Source organism: Hemiscyllium ocellatum, chromosome 43, assembly GCF_020745735.1.
Source record: "Hemiscyllium ocellatum isolate sHemOce1 chromosome 43, sHemOce1.pat.X.cur, whole genome shotgun sequence".
Taxonomy (NCBI): Eukaryota; Metazoa; Chordata; class Chondrichthyes; order Orectolobiformes; family Hemiscylliidae; genus Hemiscyllium; species Hemiscyllium ocellatum.
Window position 1 is genome coordinate 32,462,597 of NC_083443.1, and position 24,511 is coordinate 32,487,107.

At 39.0% G+C, this 24,511-nt stretch overlaps 1 protein-coding gene across 7 annotated transcripts in view; it reads left to right on the forward strand.

The window, feature by feature from the left end:
* The window catches only part of gbf1 (golgi brefeldin A resistant guanine nucleotide exchange factor 1), a 256,975-nt gene that overhangs the window by 2,234 nt on the left and 230,230 nt on the right, over positions 1 to 24,511 (forward strand). For 6 of the 7 annotated variants that reach the window (XM_060854381.1, XM_060854380.1, XM_060854384.1 and 3 more), the window contains exons 2-3: positions 4,942 to 5,047; positions 18,344 to 18,410. In XM_060854381.1, coding sequence (XP_060710364.1) covers positions 4,952 to 5,047; positions 18,344 to 18,410 — 163 coding nt within the window. In that variant the 5' untranslated portion in view covers positions 4,942 to 4,951. Of the gene's footprint in view, positions 1 to 4,941; positions 5,048 to 18,343; positions 18,411 to 24,511 lie in introns of those variants that run through there. The other variant, XM_060854387.1, reaches the window with a different exon arrangement.

Sequence of the window (24,511 nt, forward strand, 5' to 3'; positions counted from 1 at the left end):
GGGTGGCACAGTGGTTAGCACTACTGCCTCACAGCGCCAGAGACCTGGGTTCAGTTCCTGCCTCAGGCGACTGACTGTGTGGAGTTTGCACATTCTCCCCGTGTCTGCGTGGGTTTCCTCTGGGTGCTCCGGTTTCCTCCCACAGTCCAAAGATGTGCAGGTCAGGTGAATCGGCCATGCTAAATTGCCCGTAGTGTTAGGTAAGGGGCAAATGTAGGGGTATGGGTGGGTTTCGCTTCGACGGGTCGGTGTGGACTTGTTGGACCGAAGGGCCTGGTTCCACACTGTAAGTAATCTAATTTAATCTAATCTAGAATCCCTTCAGCCCAACAAGTCCACACCCAACCTCTGAAGAGTAGCCCACCCAGACCCATTTTCCTAAATTTAACCCCTGACTAATGCACCCAACTTATATATCCCTGAATAGTATGACAATTTTAGCATGGCCAATCTACCTAATCTGCAAATCTTTGGATTCTGGGAGGAAACTGGCACAGACACAGGGTGAATGTGCAAACTCCACATAGACCAAGTCGAATTGAACCTGGGACTTGGCGCTGTGAGGCAATCGTGCTTACCACTAGGCCACCATGCTGCCAATGGATTAAAGGAACTTCAAATTGATAAATCCCTTTGATCTTATGGCCTGTATCCTAGCATTTAACTCTAGACAGTTACAGATATTGTAGACACTTGCTGAATTCCCTAGATTTTAAAATATGCCAATAGAATGGAAAGTTGCAGACAATCTGTTATGTGACAATGGAGGTAGTTTGTTGTTTCTTCACTATATCAGTCAGTTCACCCGATATTGGTGTTAAGGGAATAGTAGCTATAGTAACAGGGCGCTTGGAGAATCATTATGTTATTATCAAGAGTCAACCTGAGTTTTTGAAAGGGAAGTGAGATTTGACAAATCTCATTTTTGAGAACGTAACTCCTGGTGATCAGAGTCCTGGATGTATTTTTCATTAAGAATGTAAAACACATGTACAGCAGAAATGAGGACATAAAGGGATTAAAGTTTAAGAATGAAATAACCATACTATAATTTTACTGGACACGGAGACACCAAACTTGATGTACCATTTACAGTTTTAATCTCGTTACCTAAGAGGAAGAGTATATCACCTTTAAGAGAATGCAGCATCGGTTCATTTGGTTGATTCTTGTGATGAGGGAATTGTGTTAGAGATTGAACAGAGAAGGACTATATTCTCAGGAATTTAGAGTAGCAGATGATCTTATTGAAAAACGCAAAATACTTAAGGGGCTTGCAGGGAAGATGATTCCCCTGTTTGGAGAGTTCTGAACTAGGGCCACACACTAAGGATAAGAATTAGCCATTTAAGACTATGTTGAAGAAAAACTTATTCACTTAAAAGGCTGTAGATATTTCAAAATCTCTCTGAAGTGTCCTAAATGCTCACTCATTGAATATATTCAAGACACAACTTTGGAGATTAAGGGATCTGAGAATAGTGTGGAAATATGAGGCTCAAGGAGATCATGAACTGTAATTGTATTGAATGTATTGGGCTTGAAGTGTCAAATAGCCTCTCCTGTCAGACTAGATTGTTGCAATCTTTGGCCTGTTGCAAATCATGCTGGCTGTGCAATGCAATTGAACCCAGTTTTGGGAAGTTGGGTAGAGTTGGTGATTAAATATAGACTTATACAGCATCAAACAGGCCCTTGGGCCCATGAGGTTTGTGGTGACCAACAGACACCAAACTGCATTAATCATATTTACCTCCACTTGGTCCATAGCCTCCTATGCCCTGGTGTTTTAAATGCTGCTTAATTGTTGTGAGAGTACCTGCCTCCATCACCCTGTCAGGTCACGCATTCCATATTTCTTCTATCCATGTGGGTGAAACCATTTTTTCTCAGATTTCCTGTAAATCACTTACTCCACCTTATTTGTGCCCTCTGGTCTTAAACATATCTACCATAGAGGAAAGATTCTTATAATCTACCCTGTCTATGGCTCTCCATAAGGCTGTATACTTCAATTTGATTCGCCATCAGCTTCCTCTGCTGCAGGGAAAACAAACCCAGTCTATCCAGTTTCTCCTCATAACTGATACATGCTGGTGAATCTGCTCTGCATCCTCTCCAGTGCAAAAATGTTCTTCTGATAGTGTAGTGACCATAACTGCACATAGTATTCCAAATGTGGCCTCAACAATCTTTTGTAAAGTTGTAATAAGAGTTCATCGCTCTTACATTCCAAGCTCTGGCTTTTGAAGGTGAAAATCCTGTCTGCTGCCTTCACCATCCTATCTATCTGAGTTTATACCATCAGGGTTCTATAACTTGTACACCAAGGTCCATTTTTACCTCAGTACCCACCAGTCATTCATTGTGTATATCCTTCCCTTGTTAAACCTCCAAAAATGCATTACCTTGCACCCATCAGGATTACATTTTATCTGGCATTGCCCAATTTACCAGCAGATCAATATCAGACTGTGGCCTGAGACTGTCCTCCTCACTATCAACAGCTTCACTAATTTACATGTCATCTGCAAACTTGTTAATTAAACCTTTTATATTCGTATTTAAGTTGTTAATGTATAATAAACAACAATAATTCCAGCACTGATCGCTGTGGTCCAACACTGGGCACCGTCTTCCAATCTCAAAAAGAACTCTCCGTCATCACCATTTGCCTCCTATTTGCAAGCCAGTTTTGGATTCAGTTTACCAACTTGCTTTGGATCTCATGGGCTATTACCTTTTGAACCAGCCTTCCAGGACGAACCTTGTCAAAGCCTTTCTGAAGTTTTTGTAAACCACATCAACTGCACCACCCTCATCAATATATTTAGTCACCTATCTGTAAGTTTGCTTGCTGAGCTTGAAAGTTTTGTTATCAACAACCTGAGCAACAAATCTTCTCAAAAAAAAAACTGGTTGCTGTTAACTCAATAGTTTTGGCACGATTTGTTATTTGTTCCACTAATTTACTCTGTGTTCTTTTAGTTCAGGCTTGGCACCATAATTATAATTGCTGCAACCAAGGTACTGATTAAAAATGATTAATTTGGCCTGTGATCATGGACTATATTACAATGGAAAGCAAAGTGGCATGCAATAATTTTTCAAAACTCTGTTGTAGACTGGCATTAATGTATATACTTTAGAAACCTACAGCATTTTCCAAAGATTTTTATGGCACTCTAAATGTCTTTTCAAGTATTTAGTTTTCAGTAAATTTGGTGTAGTATTTATGTGTTTGACTTAAAAGCGGGTTAACTTTGAGGCATAAATATTTTTACATATTTTTAAGCATAATGCAATGCAACAGTAACAAAGCAAAGAACTAATTCTGCAAGACGGAAATTCCTGCACATATGGTTGCAAGAAGTGTTATCCTAGTCTGGAGGAGGCTAAATCATGAAGGCAGCCTCAGAATAAAAGGTAGACTGTTTAGGATTGTGATAATGTGGAATTTTTTCACAGTGAGGGTGTAAGTTCTTTGTAGTTCTCTGACCAGAGGGCTGTGAAGATTATTATTGGGTATATTCAAGACAGATTCTATAATTTTTTTGATATTGACAATGTCAAAGGGATATGGGGCAGTCTCTGGAAATGGACTAAGGCCATTAGCCATGACCTAGTTGATTGGTGAAGCAGATCCAAGGGGTTGATTGTCAGATCTGCTCCTGTATCCTGAACTGCACCCACATCATATTTTAATTTTTAAATGTTTACAGAGGTTGTATTTACACTTGATGGTCATACCACCCTATGGTAAATCCAGATTTTGAGTTGGTCTATTATAGTTAACTCCAGTTGTTGCATCTGTGATGATAGTATGGTTTTAAGAAGTACATTTTGTCAATTTTTTGATATTAGAGATGTTGAGACAGAGATGATGAGCAGACTGTTACAAGCCAATAAAGTAAACATCTTGTCAGGCCTTGAGTATTTTTTTAAAGTTTGAACAATATAAGCAGCATGAATGGGTATGGTCAGGCTCCACAGGATCATTCTTTTAGTTTAGCTTTCAGCAGTTGTTGGAGTTTTGAACTTGGCTGTGGAAGCTGTTATTCCTCTGTTACAGCTAAAAGCTGGAGTTCTATCTGCTGCCAGAATTGCATGTGTGGCAATGTCTCTTCCTGAATTTTCCAGCAGTTTGTGTTTTTGTTTATGATTTTGAGCATCTGCAATCATTCGACTTTTATTTATTCTGTATTTATGGAATGTTACTATTATTGGAAGTGTTTGTTTGCTAGTTAAATAATCTATTATTCTGTTAAATTTTCCACTTAAAGTTATACCAATTCCTCTTTCTTTTGTTTGTATTTTAACTGTACAGTTAGAGTAAAGTTGGTTTTGCTTAAAGCCGAGGAGTGTAACAATCAAATTATATCTGGAACACAGTACCTTACACTTGCCTTCAAATAAGACAAAATTAGGGTCTAGTCCATTGAAGGGGGCTTGGTCTGGTCCATAACACACCACGAGAGTAAAATTGGTTTGCAGTGATGTCAAATATGCCCTTTCCCCTTGAGACCACTAGGTAATAAACAACATAGTCAATTCTTTCCTCTGGAATTAGCCAAGGAATCCCAACACGAAATACTCCGAGCGTATTTGCGAAGAGCTATAATGGCATAAGATTGAGGTTAAACTGTGCTGTCCATCTTCTACATGCTGAACTCCACACCCATCACGGGAATACAAAGGAATTTGCATTGTATTTAAATTAATTTTAGGTGATATTGATTAAGCTTGAATTAGATTGTAGTAATCATCCCAATTGGATATCCTTGTTTTTATAATCTATAATAATGTGGTTATGACTAAGAATGAACTTCTGTTTCCAGCTTTAAAAATAATTTGGCTATGTATTTTAATAAATATGTACATACAACTGAATGAAATCCTGTCTTGGCAATTCTTATGAAGTTTCCATTTCATTGTTTGCAGATTCTTCACAATGATCGATAAAAGCATTTATATTGTGCAAGGTGAAATAAATAGTGTCGTTGGCGCTATAAAGAGAAATTCAAGATGGACCACTCATACTCCATTGGTAAGTTTTGTTGAGGCACTTTCCTTTTTGCTATTGTGGTAGGTTACATTGATGTAGGTTAAACGGTATAAGCATGACTGATTGCCAAATCTGTTGCAGATGATCTGTGAATTTGATGATAGCATGGCTGCACTTGTCTGCTGGTCAGCTTTTGAGTGTAGGTTGTGTGTTTTTACAAAGAAACATGCCTCTTTCCTGGTGATGCTTGAGAAATGTCGTGAGGATCATTGATGTGTTGTTATTCAACTGCTAGGATAAAGTGAGGACTGCAGATGCTGGCGATCAGAGTCAAAAAAGTGTGTTGCTGGAAAAGGACAGGCGGTCAGGCAGCATCTGAGGAACAGGAGAGTTGATGTTTCGAACATAAGTTCTTCATCAGGAATTCCCAACATGTGGCTGGCTCTTTATTTATCCCATTCCTAATGAAGAGCTTGCACTCGAAACATAGAGTCTCCTGTTCCTTGGATGCTGTCTGACCAGCTGTGCTTTTCCAGCACCATGCTTTTTGACTTTGTTCAAATGCTGCCCACCCACTGGCAATAGGTGAAGAATGAAAACTAAATTTAGAAACAGTTTCATAATTTAGCCTTTCCAGGATGCTATTTTTCCAGACTGCCCTACTTTGCCCAGTATTAGGCAAAACCAAGAGGTTCAGCTGCTGACATTCCAGTGGGTTGAGTGCAATGAGGCAAAACGTCAAGAGCTCACTTGATTTTACAACACAGCCCATGTCCAAATGCAACAAGACTTTGAGAGTATCCAGGCTTTGCAGAAAAGTGGCAAGTAAGATTGTTGCCACACACATGGCTACCTCTAATTGAAGACAGTCCATCGAGTGCCCTTTGAAATTCAAAAATGTTACTGTCACTGAATCCCCCATTGTCAACGTCTGAATGTTTGCCATTGATTTTAAAAACTAGACTTGCAGTATTAATATAGTGGCTACCAGCCTTCCATGTGGGACCTTGTCAAATACTGAAGTCACATTAACTGCATTACCTTCATCAATATAATTATGATGTATATGTACTGGTGTGGACAAAGTTAAAAATCAAAATATTCAGTCACTTTTTCAGAAAACTTGTTGCTCTTAATTTGGTGGTTTTGGAATCAGTTAATATTTGTTAGCTAGCAGCACTTAATTTTATTGTTTCAATTTTAGCACTTAGAAATAATTAAATAAATAAAGAGCCGGCCACATGTTAGTAATACTGCACTAGGTAACACATCTTCTGGCTCTCCAAGCATGTAAAGCGCAAGTAAAGAGTGTGATGGAATGCTACTAAACTGCCTGGATGAATGCACCTTCAAAAGCACTCAATAAGCTTGGTAGTATCCAGGACAAGGCAACCTGCTTAATTGGTACCACATTGACAAATAAGTATTCCTTCCTCTACCAACACTCCGTGACAACAGTGTATATTACCTACAAAATATACTGCCGAAATTTGCCGAAGATCCTGAGATAGCACTTTCCAAACTCATGGCCACTGACATCTCGAAGTACAAAGGCAGCAGATACGTGCAAAACCACCACCTTAAAATTCCCCTCCAAGCCACCCACCAGTTTGATGAGTAAAATATCGTCATTCCTTCAGTGTCGCTGGCTCAAAATCCTCGAGTTCCTTCACGAAGGGCATTGTATTTACATGTGCCTACAGCACATGGACTGCAGCGTTTCAAGAAAGCAGCTTCTGAAAGGCAATTAGGAATGGGCAATAAATACCGAGACGGCAATGCAACACTCACAAGTGAATTAACAAAACAATTAGCATCGCTGTGGACAAGCCCGTACTGGATCCAGGATAACTGCTATGCTCAGTGTGTTATTTTGCTATTCTGAGGCATCATAAAGCTAAATCACTGGCATCAAGTGTGACAAAGGAATAGCTATCATGTTGTCCCAAACACTGAAGGACAGAGGTCATAATACAAAATAGCCATAGGAGAAAGCATACACACAATTAAACCCATTTTTGCTCAAGTTGTATGATTGTCATTATTTTTCAGTTCTAAAATATTAAATGTCATTCATTTCTCAAGTTTGAGAGTTGAAATCTGCATATCAACTGAAGCTTGTTTGGTTCGGTTAATTCCAAGTTTTCCAACTTTATCTTTGCTGGGAGCAGTGAAGAATAACTTGGTGTTCATCTTATTTAGCATTGCAAGATAGAAATTTCTTCAGGGTCCACTGTTCTTTTATGTCACCCCTCTACAACTTCATAGATACTAGCTCTTTTTGTTGTGTAGTTGTGGAGTTTCTGGTCGTCCTTCGCTGTGTCATTAAATAGAACATCTTCCATGTTTGTGCCTGGGCCCAATGTATTGGCAACTATCGCACCATATGCAATATCAGAGGTGCATCTGATTCTATCTTCATCTGAAAGGCACTGATTTTAGCAGGAACTGCTAAACTGGAAGTTGCTTTTGTCCTTTCTGTCCAGGTACTTATTGGTAGTTATGTTCCAAATGATTGTATTGCAAGGCAGCCTGCCAATGTGGGTTATGAATCTCTTTGGATTCTTGTATACTGTTGCAAACTCAGTAACTAACATGTTTATTAATTTTCTAATAAAACTTCATAAACGTTTCTCGTGTGGGCAATAATTCTTTAGCAGGATGTATCTAGGAAGATTCATTTTTCTGAATGACAGATTCTTAACTTGTATGTTGCATGACTGTGTCAAGGCAACATCTAATTTTCCAGCTCTGATTCATCACATTGTCAGTAAATAACAGTAACATTGCTGGCACTGTAGGGTACCAAGAAGAGGCTAGGTACTCGAATGTTGAAAGAGGAAGAATTATTAGGATGTACCAGAGCATTGAACAGATTTGCCTGATTCTGGCTACAGAAGATTGTAGGGAGCAACTATGATGATGTTTCATCGAAGTGTTATCTTTTTTAAAAAGGTGAGTGCAAAGAAATACAAGCTAGTGAGTCTGTTGTGATTAGAAATTTTTATTGATAAAGAAATAGATTACTTCTCAGATTTAAACTGTAATTGTAATGAACAGGAGCTGTCTGGTTCTGCGAATTTCTTGTTTAAAAGTCTGTGTTTACAGTTCTCTGTCTGGAACATGTGCTTGACTGAGATAAAAAAATGTTTCTGATGGAGTTATGAAAAGTTTCTGCTTCCCTTATTTTTAGACTGTTGTTTGTAACAATTGTAATCATTCAATATAATTGTGTTCATTGTTTGAGGACATATTCTCAAGTCATCCCTTATGCATGCTGGGAAGTATGTGCCATTGCCTGTGCCATGCTTAGCAAAAGATTGATAGAGAGTCCTTCCCCCTGTTGGCTGAAAGCTAATGTTTGGAGAAGTTTAGAAATTTTTTCAGAAATGTTAGTGACTCATTCAAATCCAAGCTCATGTTGAGTTCTTTAAAATGTAAACTTACATTGGATGCATTCTTCTACAAACTGTAATGAAAAAGAAATCTTCATGTCTGCCCATTTAGAAATGTTCTGGCACATCCAATGATCTTTATTACCAAGCATAACTAGAAAAATAGTAGGCAGAAACATTTTGCCCATTGAACTCTGCTCCACCATTTAGCATTATCATGGTTGAACCTCTAACTCATCACCATACTCCTGTTCTTTACACCTTGAGAATCCAGTAATTTATCAATTTCTTTCTTAACCATATTTGTTGACTTGGCCTCCACAGGCATCTGTGATAGAGAATTCCACAGGTTCACTATCCTCTGACAAATTTCTTATCCCAGTCCAAAATGACCGATTTGAATATGCTGAGACCATGGCCATTTGCTTTGGACACCCCCAGGCAGGGGAAATGTCATCCCTGCATTCAGTTTCTCTAGTCCTGTCAGAATTTTAACATTTCAATGCAATCAGCCTTCTTTCCTTTGAGCTCCAGTAAGCACAGGCCCAGTCAACTGAATCTTTCCTCATTTGACAAGCATGCTATCCCCGGGAATCAATTTCGTGAACCTTTGCTACATTCCTACTGTTGCAGTTATACTTTGGATAAGGAGACTAAAAGTATTTTAGATATGATCTCACCGAGGCCCTGTACAGCCGTAGTACGACTTCGTTGCTTCCATACTCAAACCCTCTTGCAATGCAGTTCAACGCATCATTTACCTTTCTAACTGCTTGCTGCACCTTGATGCTTGTTTTCTGGTGTACAGGGACACTAGGTCCTTTTTGTACACTAATCTTTCCCACTGTATCACTATTTAAATAATACTCTGCTGTGCTTTTTATGTTAAAATGGCAACTTCACACTCCTCCATGTTACATGCTGTGAATTTGTCTACACGCTCAATTTTTCTTACTCCCCTTGAAGTCTGTTTACAATTCCCTTAGCCCTACTTAGTTTTGTGCTATTAACTTACTTCAGAATTTATTCCTTGTATATGTTTGCCGTTATTTATTATTTCAGTGGAATCTTAAATCATTGATTCTTTTAACCTGTAAAATCAGACTTTTGTTTAATATTGAACAGTTCAAAAACAGGCAATGGTGGAAAGTTACAACGGGATCTTGATTAGATGGGCCAATAGGCTGAGAAATAGCGGATGGAGTTTACTTTAGAAAAATGCGAGGTGCTGCATTTTGGGAAAGCAAATCTTAGCGGGTCTTATACACTTAATGCTAAGGTCCTCGGGAATGTTGCTGAACAAAGAGACCTTGGAGTGTAGGTTCATAGCTCCATGAAAGTGGAGTTACAGGTAGATAGGATAGTGAAGAAGGTGTTTGGTATGCTTTCCTTTATTGGTCAGAGTATTGAGTACAGGAGTTGGGAGATCATGTTGCGGCTGTACAGGGCATTAGTTAGGCCAGTGTTGGAATATTGCATGCAATTGTGGTCTCCTTCCTATCGGAAGGATTTTGTGAAACTTGAAAGGCTTCAGAAAAGATTTACAAGGATGTTGCCAGGGTTGGAGGAGTTGATCTATAGTGAGAGGCTGAATAGGCTAGGGCAGTTTTCCCTTGAACGTCGGAGGCTGAGGGGTGATCTCATAGAAGTTTATAAAAATAAGGGGTATGGCTAGGATAAATAGCCAAAGTCTTTTCCTTGAGGTGGTGAATTCCGAACACGAGGGCATAGTTTTAGGATGAGAGGGGAAAGATGTAAAAGAGACCTAAAGGGCAAGTTTTACATGCAGAGGATGGTATGTGTATGGAATGAGCTGCCAGAGGGAGTGATGGAGGCTGGTACAATTGCAACATTTAAAAGGCATTTGGATGGGTATATGAATAGGAAGGGTTTGGAGTGATATGGGTCATGTGCTGGGGGTAGGTCTAGATTGCGTTGGGATATCTGGTTGGCATGGACAAGTTGGACTGAAGGGTCTGTTTTCCGTGCTGTACATCTCTGTGACTGTACGACTATATCAAGCAACATTTGAGGAGAGAGTAAAACAAGTGTTAACATCTCATAGGTACTATACTGAGTTTTCCAGCAGTTTGTTTTTATTATTTCAGATTTCTGGCATCTTAGTTTTTTTATATTAGTCCAAAGTGAGAAATTTAGTGACTGTATTATTTCGTTTAAGGGATTGCTAATTTCTGGTTAATCAGGCTAGGTGCTGGCAGGTGGGACTAGATTGGGTTGGAATATCTGGTCGACATGGACGGGTTGGACCGAAGGGTCTGTTTCCGTGCTGTACATCTCTATGACTCTATGATTCTATGTTGGTACAGATAATGGAGAGAGCAAATGTCTCTTGGGTGAACTGCTACAAAGTGGTTTGAATGGCCACCAGAATACAATATCAGGAAATGTAATAAAGATGTTTAGTGATAAGCCAGGTGTGCCAGCAATGCTCTTAAGCTTGTGAATGGTAACCCAGTACATTGAAAAGACAATTCCTCCATGGCTAAAAATTGGAATTGCTTTTATTTATTTAGTGGAGAGATTCTCAAACGTTTACTACTTCAACTCCAGAATAAGTAAGAGTTAATTTTAATCACCAAAATAAACGCCTTCAGCACAATTAGCACTGAAATATTTCTATATGGAGCCAATTATTATCTGTTTGCTTTTGGTTGTTTTTCACGTCTTTCTTGGCTGGAATTTCTGTTCCTTGATGTTAAATCAGTTAACCTATTGTTACATTACTGTATAGGAACTATGTACTACATTCTTTTAACTGATAAATGTTTTTAAAATTTGTTTCTTTTGTTTTAAAAATATTTACTCTATTCAGTGTTCTGAATTTTTCTCTATTGGTTTCTTGTGTATGGACCCTTCTGTGTTAAACTTGGTTTCCTAATACCTTTGTTTCTCTGAGCTATGACTTATTTGCAGTACTTGATATATGGGTTAAGGTGATGAGTCCTATTATGAAGTTGTAGGTGTACTGTACCTTTGAGAGAATGAAAGCTGGCAAGGACTCAACAGCACAGAGTGTGCTGAAAAATTTAAAATGGAACATTTGGCTGCGACACAAATAGGTGAACTGTTGATATGGTACAACAAATCCAAATGTGGCCAATCAGTTTAACTTATACCCTAAGGTATAAAACTCCAATCGAATTTGAGTTTTACTGTTTTGACAACATCAAACCAACAATACGATCTGGTGTTTTGGGATATAAAAATCAGGTGATTTGAACAATTAGCCGAGCTGCAAAGAGCACCAACAAACTCAGACAGCCCGCTGTCTGAAAGGTACCTGTTCATATGAAATCTGTGCAGCAGAAAACGCCCAGAAAAATCTAGAGAGGAGACTCCAAAGGGAAGACTCACAGCTGGCTGGTTTTGAATTTTCATTGTAAAAAGTTAATTAGAGGGTTTTATCAGATCTGTATTGTGTTGTAGAGTAGGAGGTAGATAAATTGATCATACAGAGGAGGTATGCAGTGTAGATTGTTGTTTACTGTTCTTTATTTTTGGAGTTAAAGAATTAATTATATTTTTCTTTAAATAATGGTATTTTTCACTCAGACTTTTATGGATTATGAGGCAAGGTGAACTTTTCTGTTTGTCTAGTTTAAATTAGCAGAAGGATTAACCCCATGTCGTAACAGTCCCAGTCCTGAGAATCCCAAATCTGACCTAGTCTGGTTTCTGCACAAATGTTCTTTCCAACAAGTGCCATGGTACTAGACTGCACTAACTGTTTGGAAATTTATTTGTTGGTATTTTAACTACAGGGTCTAAAAATGAAGGTGAGAATTAGCTGAGTGAACCTCTCCAGTATATCGATGTGGCCACATTGTGAAATGAATCAGAAGATGCTAACTTTTCTCAGCTGCCTTTCTCGTTCATGGCTTTTTTCAAATTTTTTTTTTGCTGCTTTGTTTTCCATCTTCCATGATGCTGCAGGCTGAGTTACTTGGGCAGAGCAAAACAACAAGGCCGTATCAGGTATGTCATAGTTTTTACTGTGATGTATCTGCTGCGTTCTGTTATTTGACTGTAGCATCAGGTGGGTGCTGATTTTTTTTTCTCTCACATCACTTTTATGTCATGTGGCTCATTTAAAAACTAACCTGGTATTGTTAGAACTAATGTTGTTTATTACGGGAGGTGTATTCAGCTATTGTTGGATTAGGATACTTTCTCTGATACATGATCATTATGTAGAACCAGCAAATGAAAGTCGTTTCACTAAAGTTTGAAAGAGCGCACTGTCTGGATGTCTTGAATTAATTACTCCCAACTGCCACTTCCATATCCATATTCCACAATTGTTTTACAGTAATTACTGCTCAGTGATATTTTAGAATGCATGTACAGACTTTTGCTATCGTGAAGGTACAATTATATTAATTCAGTCATTACTAGTGTATTAGTCCCAAAGGAAAAAAAATTCTGCTGTAGAAATATTCACAGTATATTTTTGGAGTTTTTAGTGATTGCTAATGTGATTCAGTATTCACCTTTCACATTGAGGATTTTGGTCTGAAAGTGACTTTTGACTCATGGTGACAGATCTGCATCTGTGCACGAGGTGTTTAATACAAAGAAAGTTGAGATAAGAATCTGCAATTCAGATTCTAGAGCACTTTCTGACATTTGGTGAGGTCACGGTTGATCTGTTTCCTAAGTCCAACCATCTACTTTGGACCGATTGCCTTAAAGTCCTGAGCTCGCAAAAATCTATTAGTCTAGGATAAAAAAAAGTAACATATCAAATGTTGTCTTTTTGTTCAACACATCGAGCACAAAAGTTACAGTTACATTGCAATACAGATTATTTGGGTTTATATGCGTTATCCACGAAAATTAAGCACAGATAATTTTTCAGAAACTTTGCAACATTGGCAGCATCATTTCACAGAGAACACAACTTCTGCATAGAGATGTTACAGCATGGAAACAGACCCTTCGGTCCAATTCGTCCATGCCAAAAAGATAACCCAACCCAATCTAGTCCCACCTGCCAGCACCCGGCCCATATCCCTCCAAACCCTTCCTATTCATATATCCATCCAAATGCCTCTTAAATGTTGCAATTGTACCAGCCTCCACTACTTCGTCTGGCAGCTCATTCCATACACGTACCACCCTCTGTGTGAAAACGTTGCCCCGGAGGGCTCCTTTGTATTTTTCCCCTCTCACCCTAAACCTATGCCCTCTAGTTCTGGGCTCCCCAGCCCCAGGGAAAAGACTTTGTCTATTTATCCTATCCATGCCCCTCATAATTTTATAAACCTCTATCAGGTCACCCCTCAGCCTCCAAGCTCCAGGGAAAACAGCTCCCACCTGTTCAGCCTCTCCCTGTAGCTCAAATCCTCCAATCCTGGCAACATTCTTGTGAATCTTTTCTGAAACCTTTCAAGTTTCACAACATCTTTTCGATAGGAAGGAGACCACAGTTGCATGCAATATTCCAAAAAGGGCCAAACCAATGTTCTGTACAGCCGCATCATGACTTCCCAACACCTGTACTCAATACTCTGACCAATAAAGGAAAGCATACCAAACGCCGCCTTCACTATCCTATCTACCTGCGACTCCACTTTTAAGGAGCTATGAACCTGCACTCCAAGGTCTCTTTGTTCAGCAACACTCCCTAGGACCTTACCATTAAGTGTAGAAGTCCTGCTAAGATTTGCTTTCCCAAAATGCAGCACCTCGCATTTATCTGAATTAAACTCCATCTGCTACTTCTCAGTCCATTGGCACATCATGTCAAGATCATGTTGTAATCTGAGGTAACCCTCTTTGCTGTCCACGCTGCCTCCAATTTTGGTGTCATCTGCAAACTTAGTAACTGTACGTCTTATGCTCGCATCCAAATCATTTATGTAAATGGTAAAAAGTAGAGGGCCCAGCACCGATCCTTGTAACACTCCAATGGTCACAGGCTTCCAGCCTGAAGAACAACCCTCCACCACCACCCTCTATTTTCTATCTTTGATTCAGTTCTGTATCCAAATGGCGAGATCCCCCTGTATTCCGTGAGATCTAACCTTGCTAATCAGTCTCCCATTGGGAACCTTGTCGAACGCCTTACTGAAGTCCATATAAATCACATCTACCGCTCTGCCCTCATCGGTCCTTTTTTGTTACTTCCTCAAAAAACTCAATCAAGTTTGTGAGACATGATTTCCCATGCACAAAGCCATGTTGACTATCCCTAATCAGTCCTTGCCTTTCCAAATACATGTACATCCTGTTCCTCAGGATTTCTTTCAACAACTTGCCCACCACCGACGTCAGGCTCACTGGTCTATAGTTCCTGGCTTGTCCTGACCACCCTTCTTAAACAGTGGCACTGTGTTAGTCAAGGTCCAGTCTTCCAGCACCTCACCTGTAGTTATCAATGATACAAATATCTCAGCAAGAGGCCCAGCAATCACTTCTCTAGCTTCCCACATAGTTCTAGGGTACATCTGATCAGGTCCTGGGCATTAATCCACTTTTATGCGTTTCAAGACCTCCAGCACTTCCTCCTCTGTAATATGGACATTTTGCAAGATTATATTTGTATAAACTTTTCACATGCACGTGGAATCTTCAACATGCTCCCTATGGTGTTAGTAATAATGGCACTGCGAGTAGAAGATAGTGGTATGGAAATTCTGGTGAGTGGTTTCTTGGAATAATGATTGAATTGGTATTGATGGACAAACTGGCCACTTCATGACAATGTGACATTGTGCTGTGTAAAAAAGATCCTGAGCTTGTTCCTACTTTTTGATTGCATTCACCTTGCATTGCTCCTAGTATAATATAACCCTTTTTCAGAAAGATTCCCATTGAACACTTTGATTGCATTTATAAATGTAAATGGATCTGTCTTCAAAATTGCCATGAATTCATCTAAATCGTTATGATCATTCCTAGATTATCATTTTGACTTCATTTTCATCTGTTGTGTTTTGAGCAGAAAAAGTTCAATTCTGACTGGAGTAGTTCGCTCAGTGAGGCTACTTGGTGTTTATGTATTTCCAATGCAACATTTTTTTTAAAGCAGCGATTTACCTATGAAGCATTAATAGCCATGCCTACATTGAGTACCAAACAAGGGGTCAGAAAATATTGCCCCTAAATTGAACATGGTTTCAGACTTTGTAGCAGCAAGTTTAGCATTTGCTGGTGTCATTGCTGTGTGGGGTTTTTTAAGTCTTGCATCACGTTGTATTTAGTTTCCAGTGAAGCATCCAAATTTAGAACTCATTAATCTCCGAGGTGGAAGTCAAATATATTACGGTTCACTCTTAATTCTAGCTAGAATTTACAATACATTGTCCAGAAGAGAATTAGGACTAAGACCATAAGTTTTAAAAATATATATTTTATTCATGGAATGTGGGCATTGCTGGCCAGGCCAGCATTGATTGCCAATCATAATTGCACAGCATGTAGATGAGAGGAATCACAGTGCTGTGGGTGTGGAGTCACATTGTAGGCTCGACCAGGTTATGATGGCAGGACGTGAGTGGTCATCATTAAACTCTTAATTCGAGGTTTCTACTGAATTCAAATGCCACTAACTGACATAGTGGGTCATGAACCTGGTCACATGAACGTTTCATGGGTTTCGGGATTATTTGGCCATGGCCTCCCCAGTGATGTCTGATCCCTCCCCTATCAGATGATTGGGCTTTTTGAAGAAATGTCAAAGGATTGTTGCATGTTGTGTATATGGGCTTCAATGATGCATTCTACATGACTGGTTAACAAGGTTAGATCATATAGAATACAGAGTGAACTAGGCATTTGGATATAAAATTGATAGAAGGCAGGAGACAAAGCCAAGTGGTGGAGAGTTTCCCTTCAGACTGGAGGCCTATGTCCAGCAGTGTGTCTCAGAGAAATGTGCTGGGTCCACTGCTGTTTATCATTTATATAAATGATTTGGATCTGAATGTAAGCAACATAATTAGTAAGTTTGCAGGTGACACCAAAATTGGTGGTGTTGTGGACAAAGAAGAAGGTTACCTCATTAAAACAGGACCTTGATCAGATGGCCCAGTGGGCTGAGGAGTCGCAGACAGAGTTTCATCTTGATATATATGAGGTGCTACATTTTGGTAGAGCAAATCAGGGCAGGACCTGTTGACCCTCTGATAAAGTCCTGGAGAGTGTTGCAGAACAAAGACCATGGAATGCAGGTTCATAGTTCCTCAAAAGTGACAGGTTAGTGAAGAACGCGTTTGTACGCTTGTCGTTATTGGTCAGTGCATTGAGTACAGGAGTTGGGAGGTCATATTGTGGCTGTACAGGCCATACCACTTTTGGAATACAATGTTCAATTCTAGTCTCTCTGCTATCGGAAAGATGCTGTTAAATTTGAAAGGGTTCAGGAAAGGTTTACGAAGATGTTGCCAGGATTAGAGGGTTTGAGCGACTGAATAGGCTGAGGTTATTCTTTCTGGAGTGTCAGAGGCTAAGGGGTGACCTTCGAGACTTATAAAACTGTGAGGGGCATGATAGATGAATAGTCAAGGTCTTTTTCCCATTGTAGTGGAGTGCAAAACTGGAGAGCATAGATTTAAGGTGAGTGGGGAAAGATTTAAAAGGATATAACGATCAACCTCTTCCATGCAGAGGGTGGTGCATGTATGGAATAAGCTGTCAGAGGAAGTGGCGAAGGCTGGCATAATTACAACATTTAAAAGTCATCTGGATGGGTATATGAATAGAAGCGTTTGGAAGGATATGTGCCAAATTCTGGCAAATAGGAGTAGATGAATTTAGAATGTCTGGTCGGCATGGACAAGTTGGACCGAAGGATCTCTTTCCACGCTGTACGTCTCTATATCTGTACATAGGAGCAGAAGTAGGCCATTCACCCAAATCTGGTCCATCATTCAATGAGATCATATTTGATCTGATAATACTCAGCTTCACTTTCCTGCTTTTTCCCTATTACCCATGATTCCTTTACTGATTAAAAATCTGTCAGTCTTAGCTTTCATTATGCTTATTGGCCAGCCCTTTGTGGTAAAAATTCCATCCTCTGAGAAAGGTATTTCCTCCTTATCTCTCTCAAATGTAGGAGCCCTTATTCTGAGATTATGCCCTGTGGTCCAGGAGAAACATTTTTGCATCTACCTTGTCAAGTTCACTAAGAATCTTGTATTTCAATTTTCACATTCTTTTTAAACTCTAATAAGTACAGGTCTAACCTACTCAACTTCTCTTCATAAGATGGACCTTTCCTACTGGTATCAGCCTTGTAAACCTTCTGGAATGTTTCCAATACTTATATCTCTCCTTAGATAAGAGGCCCAAATTTGTTCACAGTATTCCAGCTGTAATCTGACTTGTGCTTGTTTTAGGAAGCCTCCCTCCTTGTAAAATCCATTCCCTTTGGAATAAAGGTCAACATTCCATTTGCCTTTCTTATTATTCACTGGACTTGGATGCTATTTTTTTGTGATTCATGCACGAGAACTCTGAAATCTCCCTCTCCTGGAGATTTCCTCAGTCTTTACCAATTTAAATGCTATTCAGCTCCTCCACTCGTTCTGCTAAAAGTGCATAACCTTACATCTTCCCAAATTATATTCCATCTGCCAAGTTTTTGTTCACTTGCTTGACAAGTTTCCGTCCCTCTGCTGACTTTGTGTCATCCTTACCCACTTGCATTCAGACCTATTTTTACATGCTTGGCTACAGTGCAATCATTTTTCTCATGCAAATCGTTTATATTTATTGTAAATAATTGTGGTTCCACTACTGATCTTTAAGGCACTCCATTAATTACAGGTTGCCACAGGATACAAATCTGCATTAGACATGGCTAGACACTTCAAATTCTAAAATGCACATTTCTCCATTTGCATTTTGTGTTGTATAGAATAATATGTTCCTTAAATCAGCATGTTTATTGTGTATATTTTCAATTTTATTTCAGGAGGAAGAGCAAGATCTACTTCTAAATAGTTTCAATCATCTCAAGGATGTGTTGAACAATATAACAGGTACTGTACAAGTTCACTGAGAATGATTAAACTGAGCAAATTGTACATCAATCATTTTAAAGGTCACCTTAATCAAACTTTACATTTTTAGTTGCTGGATGTTCTTTTGTCTGAATTTGGTATTTAATGTTGTTGCAGAAATCAAAATTAATTAAAGGATTTTCTTTAAGAAAAGGTTTAAATTTGTAATGTGCCTTTCAAACAGCAAGTTAGTGAAGTTAATATTCTCTTGAAGGATTGCCTTTTTTAAGGTTAGTAGAAATATTCAGTAAATTCTTCTAATCCTGTGTGGTGGTTTGTAATAAATTCCAACTTGGTTTGAAATGCCTTTTTCTTTACGTACTGAGATTCAGAACTGAAATATTTGATCAGGTGTCGTGGAAATAACCATTGTGAAGTGGTGTTCTTTAGGTTTGTCAATATTATCTCTTTTTTCCATTTTATGGGTTTCGGGGTTTATTTATAATTTTCAGATTCCCTTAGGAAGTGGTAACATGGTCTGTTCATTATTTAACCAAAAATTGTAATGAAGTGAGCGAGGCAGTGTAAATGTTAAGCAGTGTTCCACTGGTGCACACTTTGCTCCTGTGTGCTGCCTGCTGGTATCTGAGCAAAGTGTTGCCTGTAATCCCTGACCCACCTGCACAGTACTGCTGTGCGCTGCAAAGCACAGAGGAGATGCTTACTGTAGTATAGCACACATAACAGACTTTAATAATGTTCAACCTGGATAAACAAATCTTGGTTTAAAAATGGATGCTAGTTGCCTAAACATAATTTTTTGGATTAATTTTCACATTTTAAAATAATATTCACCAATTCAGGAGGTTTATTTCTTTACATTGCATTGTTAGTGGGCATAATATAGAATATTTGGATATTGGTGTGCAAGTGGACCATTGAATTGTTGCAATAAATCTCTCTAAAAGTGAGGTCAATCTATGTGCAAGTATAAAAGTGAACTGTTGACCTTGGAGTGCATGGTTGTCATTTTGAAATGTCATCTATTTCTGATACAAATAGTAGCCGTGCGCCATGCACTTTTGCAATATCCCTAAGTTGTCTGTTTAATTTCTTAAACCCGATTGTACAGTACTGATAAGTAAAACATGCATTTCTGGGGAGACCATTGGAGTCTTACTAGCACTGTAAATATAACATGTACTGGCTGAAAAGGAGGCTTGCTTATACACCCAATATTTTTCTTATGAACTATGGCTTCAGGTAACTGCCAAATCTCCAGGAAGAATGCATATGCCAGAACAATCTGGTCACAGGATCTAGTCAGTGATTTGCTCCCCCAAACTGTTATGCGAATCTTCTCATTTTTATTGAGTTTATCTCCACTGTTAAGAAATTATTCTGATCTAAATCTGGAACTAGATAAGTTGGTGATAATCTATTTGAGATATCTATTTTATTCACCGTACAATAGGTCTTTGGTTGACTCCATGATCACAATAAACACTGGATTTTCCAAATGACAGACAAACTTATTACTTTCTTGAGAATAGCCAGTCTTCAAATCTGGCCCTTTTAACACCTATGACTTTCGTAGATTTAGTATTTGATATTGTCTGGTCAGTTGCCCATCCCTCAAGCTTTGGAATTTCCTCACTTAATTCTCTGCCTCAGTGTCTATCTCTCCTGTTTTAGGATGTTCCTGGGAATAGGTTAGCTCAGTTGGCTGTTAATTGAAGCACAGTGATGTCAATAGTGTCAATGCTTGTCTGAGGTGTAGTGATCCTCGGATCAAATTCACTGCCAGTTGTGTCTCCACAGAGACAGCAGTCTGTAATCCTCTGGGGATATGACTTGTACAGATTTTTTTACTTATGACCTATTTTGATCACCTATAGTAAAACCTCTTGTTGTGTTGACTGTAATTTTAAAAAGAAATTCATGAGATGTGGCACTCACTAGCTTGATTAGTATTAATTGCAATCTCAAATTACCCAGAGGGCAAGAGTTAACCTAACAGTCAGCTGCATTGTTCTGGACTTGGAGTCACAGGAGATCAGACCAGTTGACGATGGCAGATTATCTTTTCTCATAGATATTAGTGAATCTGATGGGATATTGTGACATTTGACAGTGGCCAATATTCACCATAAAACACTCATTCCAACATTTTCTATTGAGTTCAAATTTCACCAGCTACCATGGTGGGATTTCACCTGTATCCCTAGGACATGAACCTATGGAACAAGAATTTGAGGGTTATCTTGTGTTTCTCATCTGTAGCAGAACCTTGTCCAAGGAGCTTACTTGGCTCTAATAATGGATGTTTAGTGGCAAACTGACCACTAGTTGGGACTTGCTCAGAGTGTAAATGGCTGTAATCAAACGGGTAGGGTTGAACTGAATAAGACTTCTGTAACAATGGTCCATTTTTCTGCATTTACATTTGAAATGTTCTATATATTTGTCTCCTAATTTGTGGATTTTTCAGAATGGTATTTTATGATTAAGGCCCTCATTAGTGAACAACTGTAAAATCTTTGTGGATTACAAGAGAAAAAAAGAGAACTAGCGTTTATATAATGCCTTTGTGACAGTGAAAATATATTGAGAACTTCCAAAGCCCTTGACAACAAATGAAATATTTTGAATGTTTTTAAGTAAGGAAATAAGGAAATTACTTGATAATCACTTTATTTATGTAGGATGATGGTTCTATACTGACCAAAACATAAGGAATTCCCTAACCACATTAATAATGCTAACACTGGAATGTTTGTGCCCACTTGAGGGGGGTAAACAGGGGCTTGGTTTCCTGTAACATTTCAAATAAAGCATCTAAAAAAAACTGTATCCTTAGTAGTGCATTGAAGTGTCGGCCTGGATTATGCGATTGTGTGTGGGTTAGGCTTGAACAGACATCCTTCTGGCTCAGAGGTGCTCTACTAATCCAGCTAGCCAGGCAGTGAAGTGTAGAATTGGAGCCAAATCTCTACAGACATATAAACTTTTATTTACAGAGATGCAGACTAAAAATAATCTTACTAATTTGAGTGCTCCATCATGAATCTATTTTGTAACTGCATCCTGCATACTCTCTTTTTGAGAGCCAATCAATAAAAATGTAACGAGTGATAGCCCCATAGAAGACCACTGTAATGAAAATCAAGTAGCCAAAGGAAACACATCACCTTAAAGTAAAATGTAATTCCAGGGACTAATCATATACTCCAGACCTTGTGGTGCTTGAGTACAATTGAATCCCCTATTAATGGCCACCACTTGAATACAATTAAATGCTAAATTATTATGTAATTGACAGAGTGTTGCCTCTGAACCAAGGTTGGGTATCTCTTATGAAAACGATTAGAGACAACTTCAGAACAAGTCTGGATATGTGACATGTGCATTGAAGAGAATCAGGATACCTGGCACACAATCACTAGAAGACGCAGGTATACTAGAAGACGCAGGTATACGCACTTGCTTTTTTTTTCCCTCAATTATTCGACATCTCGTAAGGGTCACCATTGAAGGCAAAAGCAGTTTCTGGGTCAGGATCTCCCACTTTGTTCTGTCCTGTTCTTTTTAGGTTTCAGTAGGACTTCCCATTCTTCATTCTTCTTTATTCTAAATTTTCTTCTTTCTGGCCTTTTTCTTCTGTCTGTCCTGGTTCTATTTCCGTCCATGTCCCATCTCGCTTCACATGTCTCAACAAATTGTGTTTTTTTCTGATCACAAGAATTAAATTGTTTTTCTTGTATCATTTCCAACACCACCTTGGCTTCTTTATCTACTTCCTCAAAGCATTTCCTACTTGACGACATGGTGGACCTGCCTCATTAGGGGAGTGGATTCTGGTCTGGCCTCTGGTTGCCACCAGCAAGGAAAAGTTTTTTTTAGAAAAGTACAATTATTTTGACAAGTCTATCCAGTGAAAATGCTTTGTATTGGAAAATTTTTTTCTGTCCAACCACCACCAGACTTAATCATTTTAAGTAATGAAGTCAAAAAATTGGGCCTGATTGTGCTGAGATGTGAAAAGAATTTAGGTTAATTTGAAATAGTTGAAACTGTTAGACGCAGAGGTTAGATCAATGAAACATAGAAAACACGAACAGAAGTAGGCCCTTCGAGCCTGCTTACCATTCAATTCAGTCATGGCTAATCATCCTACTCAGTCCTCTATTCCTGCTTTCACCCCATATCTTTTAATTCATATGGCCCTCAGAACTATATCTGACTCTTGTTATAGATACAGAGGTCAATATTTTGTTTCAGAGGCTCTTCTGAGATTTTCTCGAGGCCTTTTGTTCTTACGTAAGACTGTAAGAAATAGGAGCAGAAGTAGGCCATCCAGCTTCGCCAGCCTGTCCTGCTAATCACAAAGTTGTGGCTAATTTTCCTCAAGGAGAAAGTGAGGTCTGCAGACGCTGGAGATCAGAGCTGAAAATGTGTTGCTGGAAAAGCGCAGCAGGTCAGGCAGCATCCAAGGAACAGGAAATTCGATGTTTCGGGCATAAGCCCTTCTTCTGAAGAAGGGCTTATGCCCGAAACGTCGAATTTCCTGTTCCTTGGATGCTGCCTGACCTGCTGCACTTTTCCAGCAACACATTTTCAGCGCTAATTTTCCTTAGGCTTCCGCTCTTTTTATCACACAAGCTCAGCATAGCCATCACTTCCCTGATATTTCGAAAATTGATCTATCTACTCCTTAACAGATAATGAGAGGAGCTTGCAAAGCAAGCTGATTGTCAAAGCTTCTGTTGGTATGTGAAGAGAAAAATGATAAGTGAAGACAAATGTAGGTCTCTTACAATCAGAAACTGAACTTTATAATGGGAATAAAGAAATGACAGACTCTTTCAATGCAAATCCTGATTCTGTCCTCACAAAGGAGGAGACAAATAACAACCCAGAAATGTTAGTGAGGACAGGGTCTAGTGAGAGGGAGGAACTGAAAGAAATCAGTGTTCTTGGGGAAATGGTATTGGGGAAATTGGGGTTAAAGGCAATCAAATCCCCGTGGCCCAAAAATCTACACCTCAGAGTCCTTAATGAACTGGCCCAAAAAATAGTAGATGGTGGTCATCTTTAAAAGTTCCAAGATTTTGGAACTATTCTTATGAAGTGGAGGGCAGCTAATGTAAACCTTCCATTTAAGAGGAAGTAGAGAGAAAACTGGGAATTACAGACCACTTAGTAGGGGCAGAGGTAGTAGGGAAAATGCATGAGGATTATATGAGATTTAATCGTAAAGCACTTGGAAAACAGTCATAGGATGAGCAGAGTCAACTTGGATTTAGGAAAAGGAAATCCTGCTTGAAAAAACTTTTGGAACTTTTAGAAATTTTTGAAGATGTAACAAATAGAGTTGGTCAGGGAGAATCAGTGGATGTTGTTTATTTCAGTTTTAGAAAGGTTTGATAAGGTCCCTAGTAATAAATTAGTACTCAAGATTAAAGCACATGGGATTGGGTATGCCGTACCGATGGGTAATGACCTGGGGCTAGCAGGGAGGAGACAATGAGTTGGAATAAACGGTAATTTTCTGAGAGGCAGTCAATGGCCAGTGGAGTGCCATAGAGATCAGTGATTGGACCTAGCTATTGCCAACGTAACAGATTTAGATGAGGGAACTAAATGTAATATCTCCAAGTTTGTAGATGACAAACCTATTGTCAAGGTGAACTGTGAAAGGGCTGCAGAGATGTATAAGTGTGAGTTGGACAGGTTTGCTGAATAGGTAGATATATAGCAGATGAGTATAAGATGTATAAATGTGACTTTGGTATCAAAAACAGAAAGGTACATTATAATCTGAATGTGATGAATTGGAGCAAGGGGAGGTCCGATGAGACCTGGGTGCCCTTGTATGCCAGTGGCTGAAAGCAGTTAGATGCAGAAGGTGGTGAAGCAGGCAAATGGTATGTTGATCTTCATAGTAAGGGAATTTGAATACAGAATCAGTGATAGTTTGCTGCAATTGTGCAGGGTCTTTGGGAGACCACGTGTAGAGTATTGTGTCCAGTTTTGTTTCCTTTTGAGGAATGATGTTCTGGCAATGCAAAGAATACAACAAAGGTTTCACAGACTGATTCCTGGGATGGCAGGACTGATATGAAGAGAGGCTGGATTGG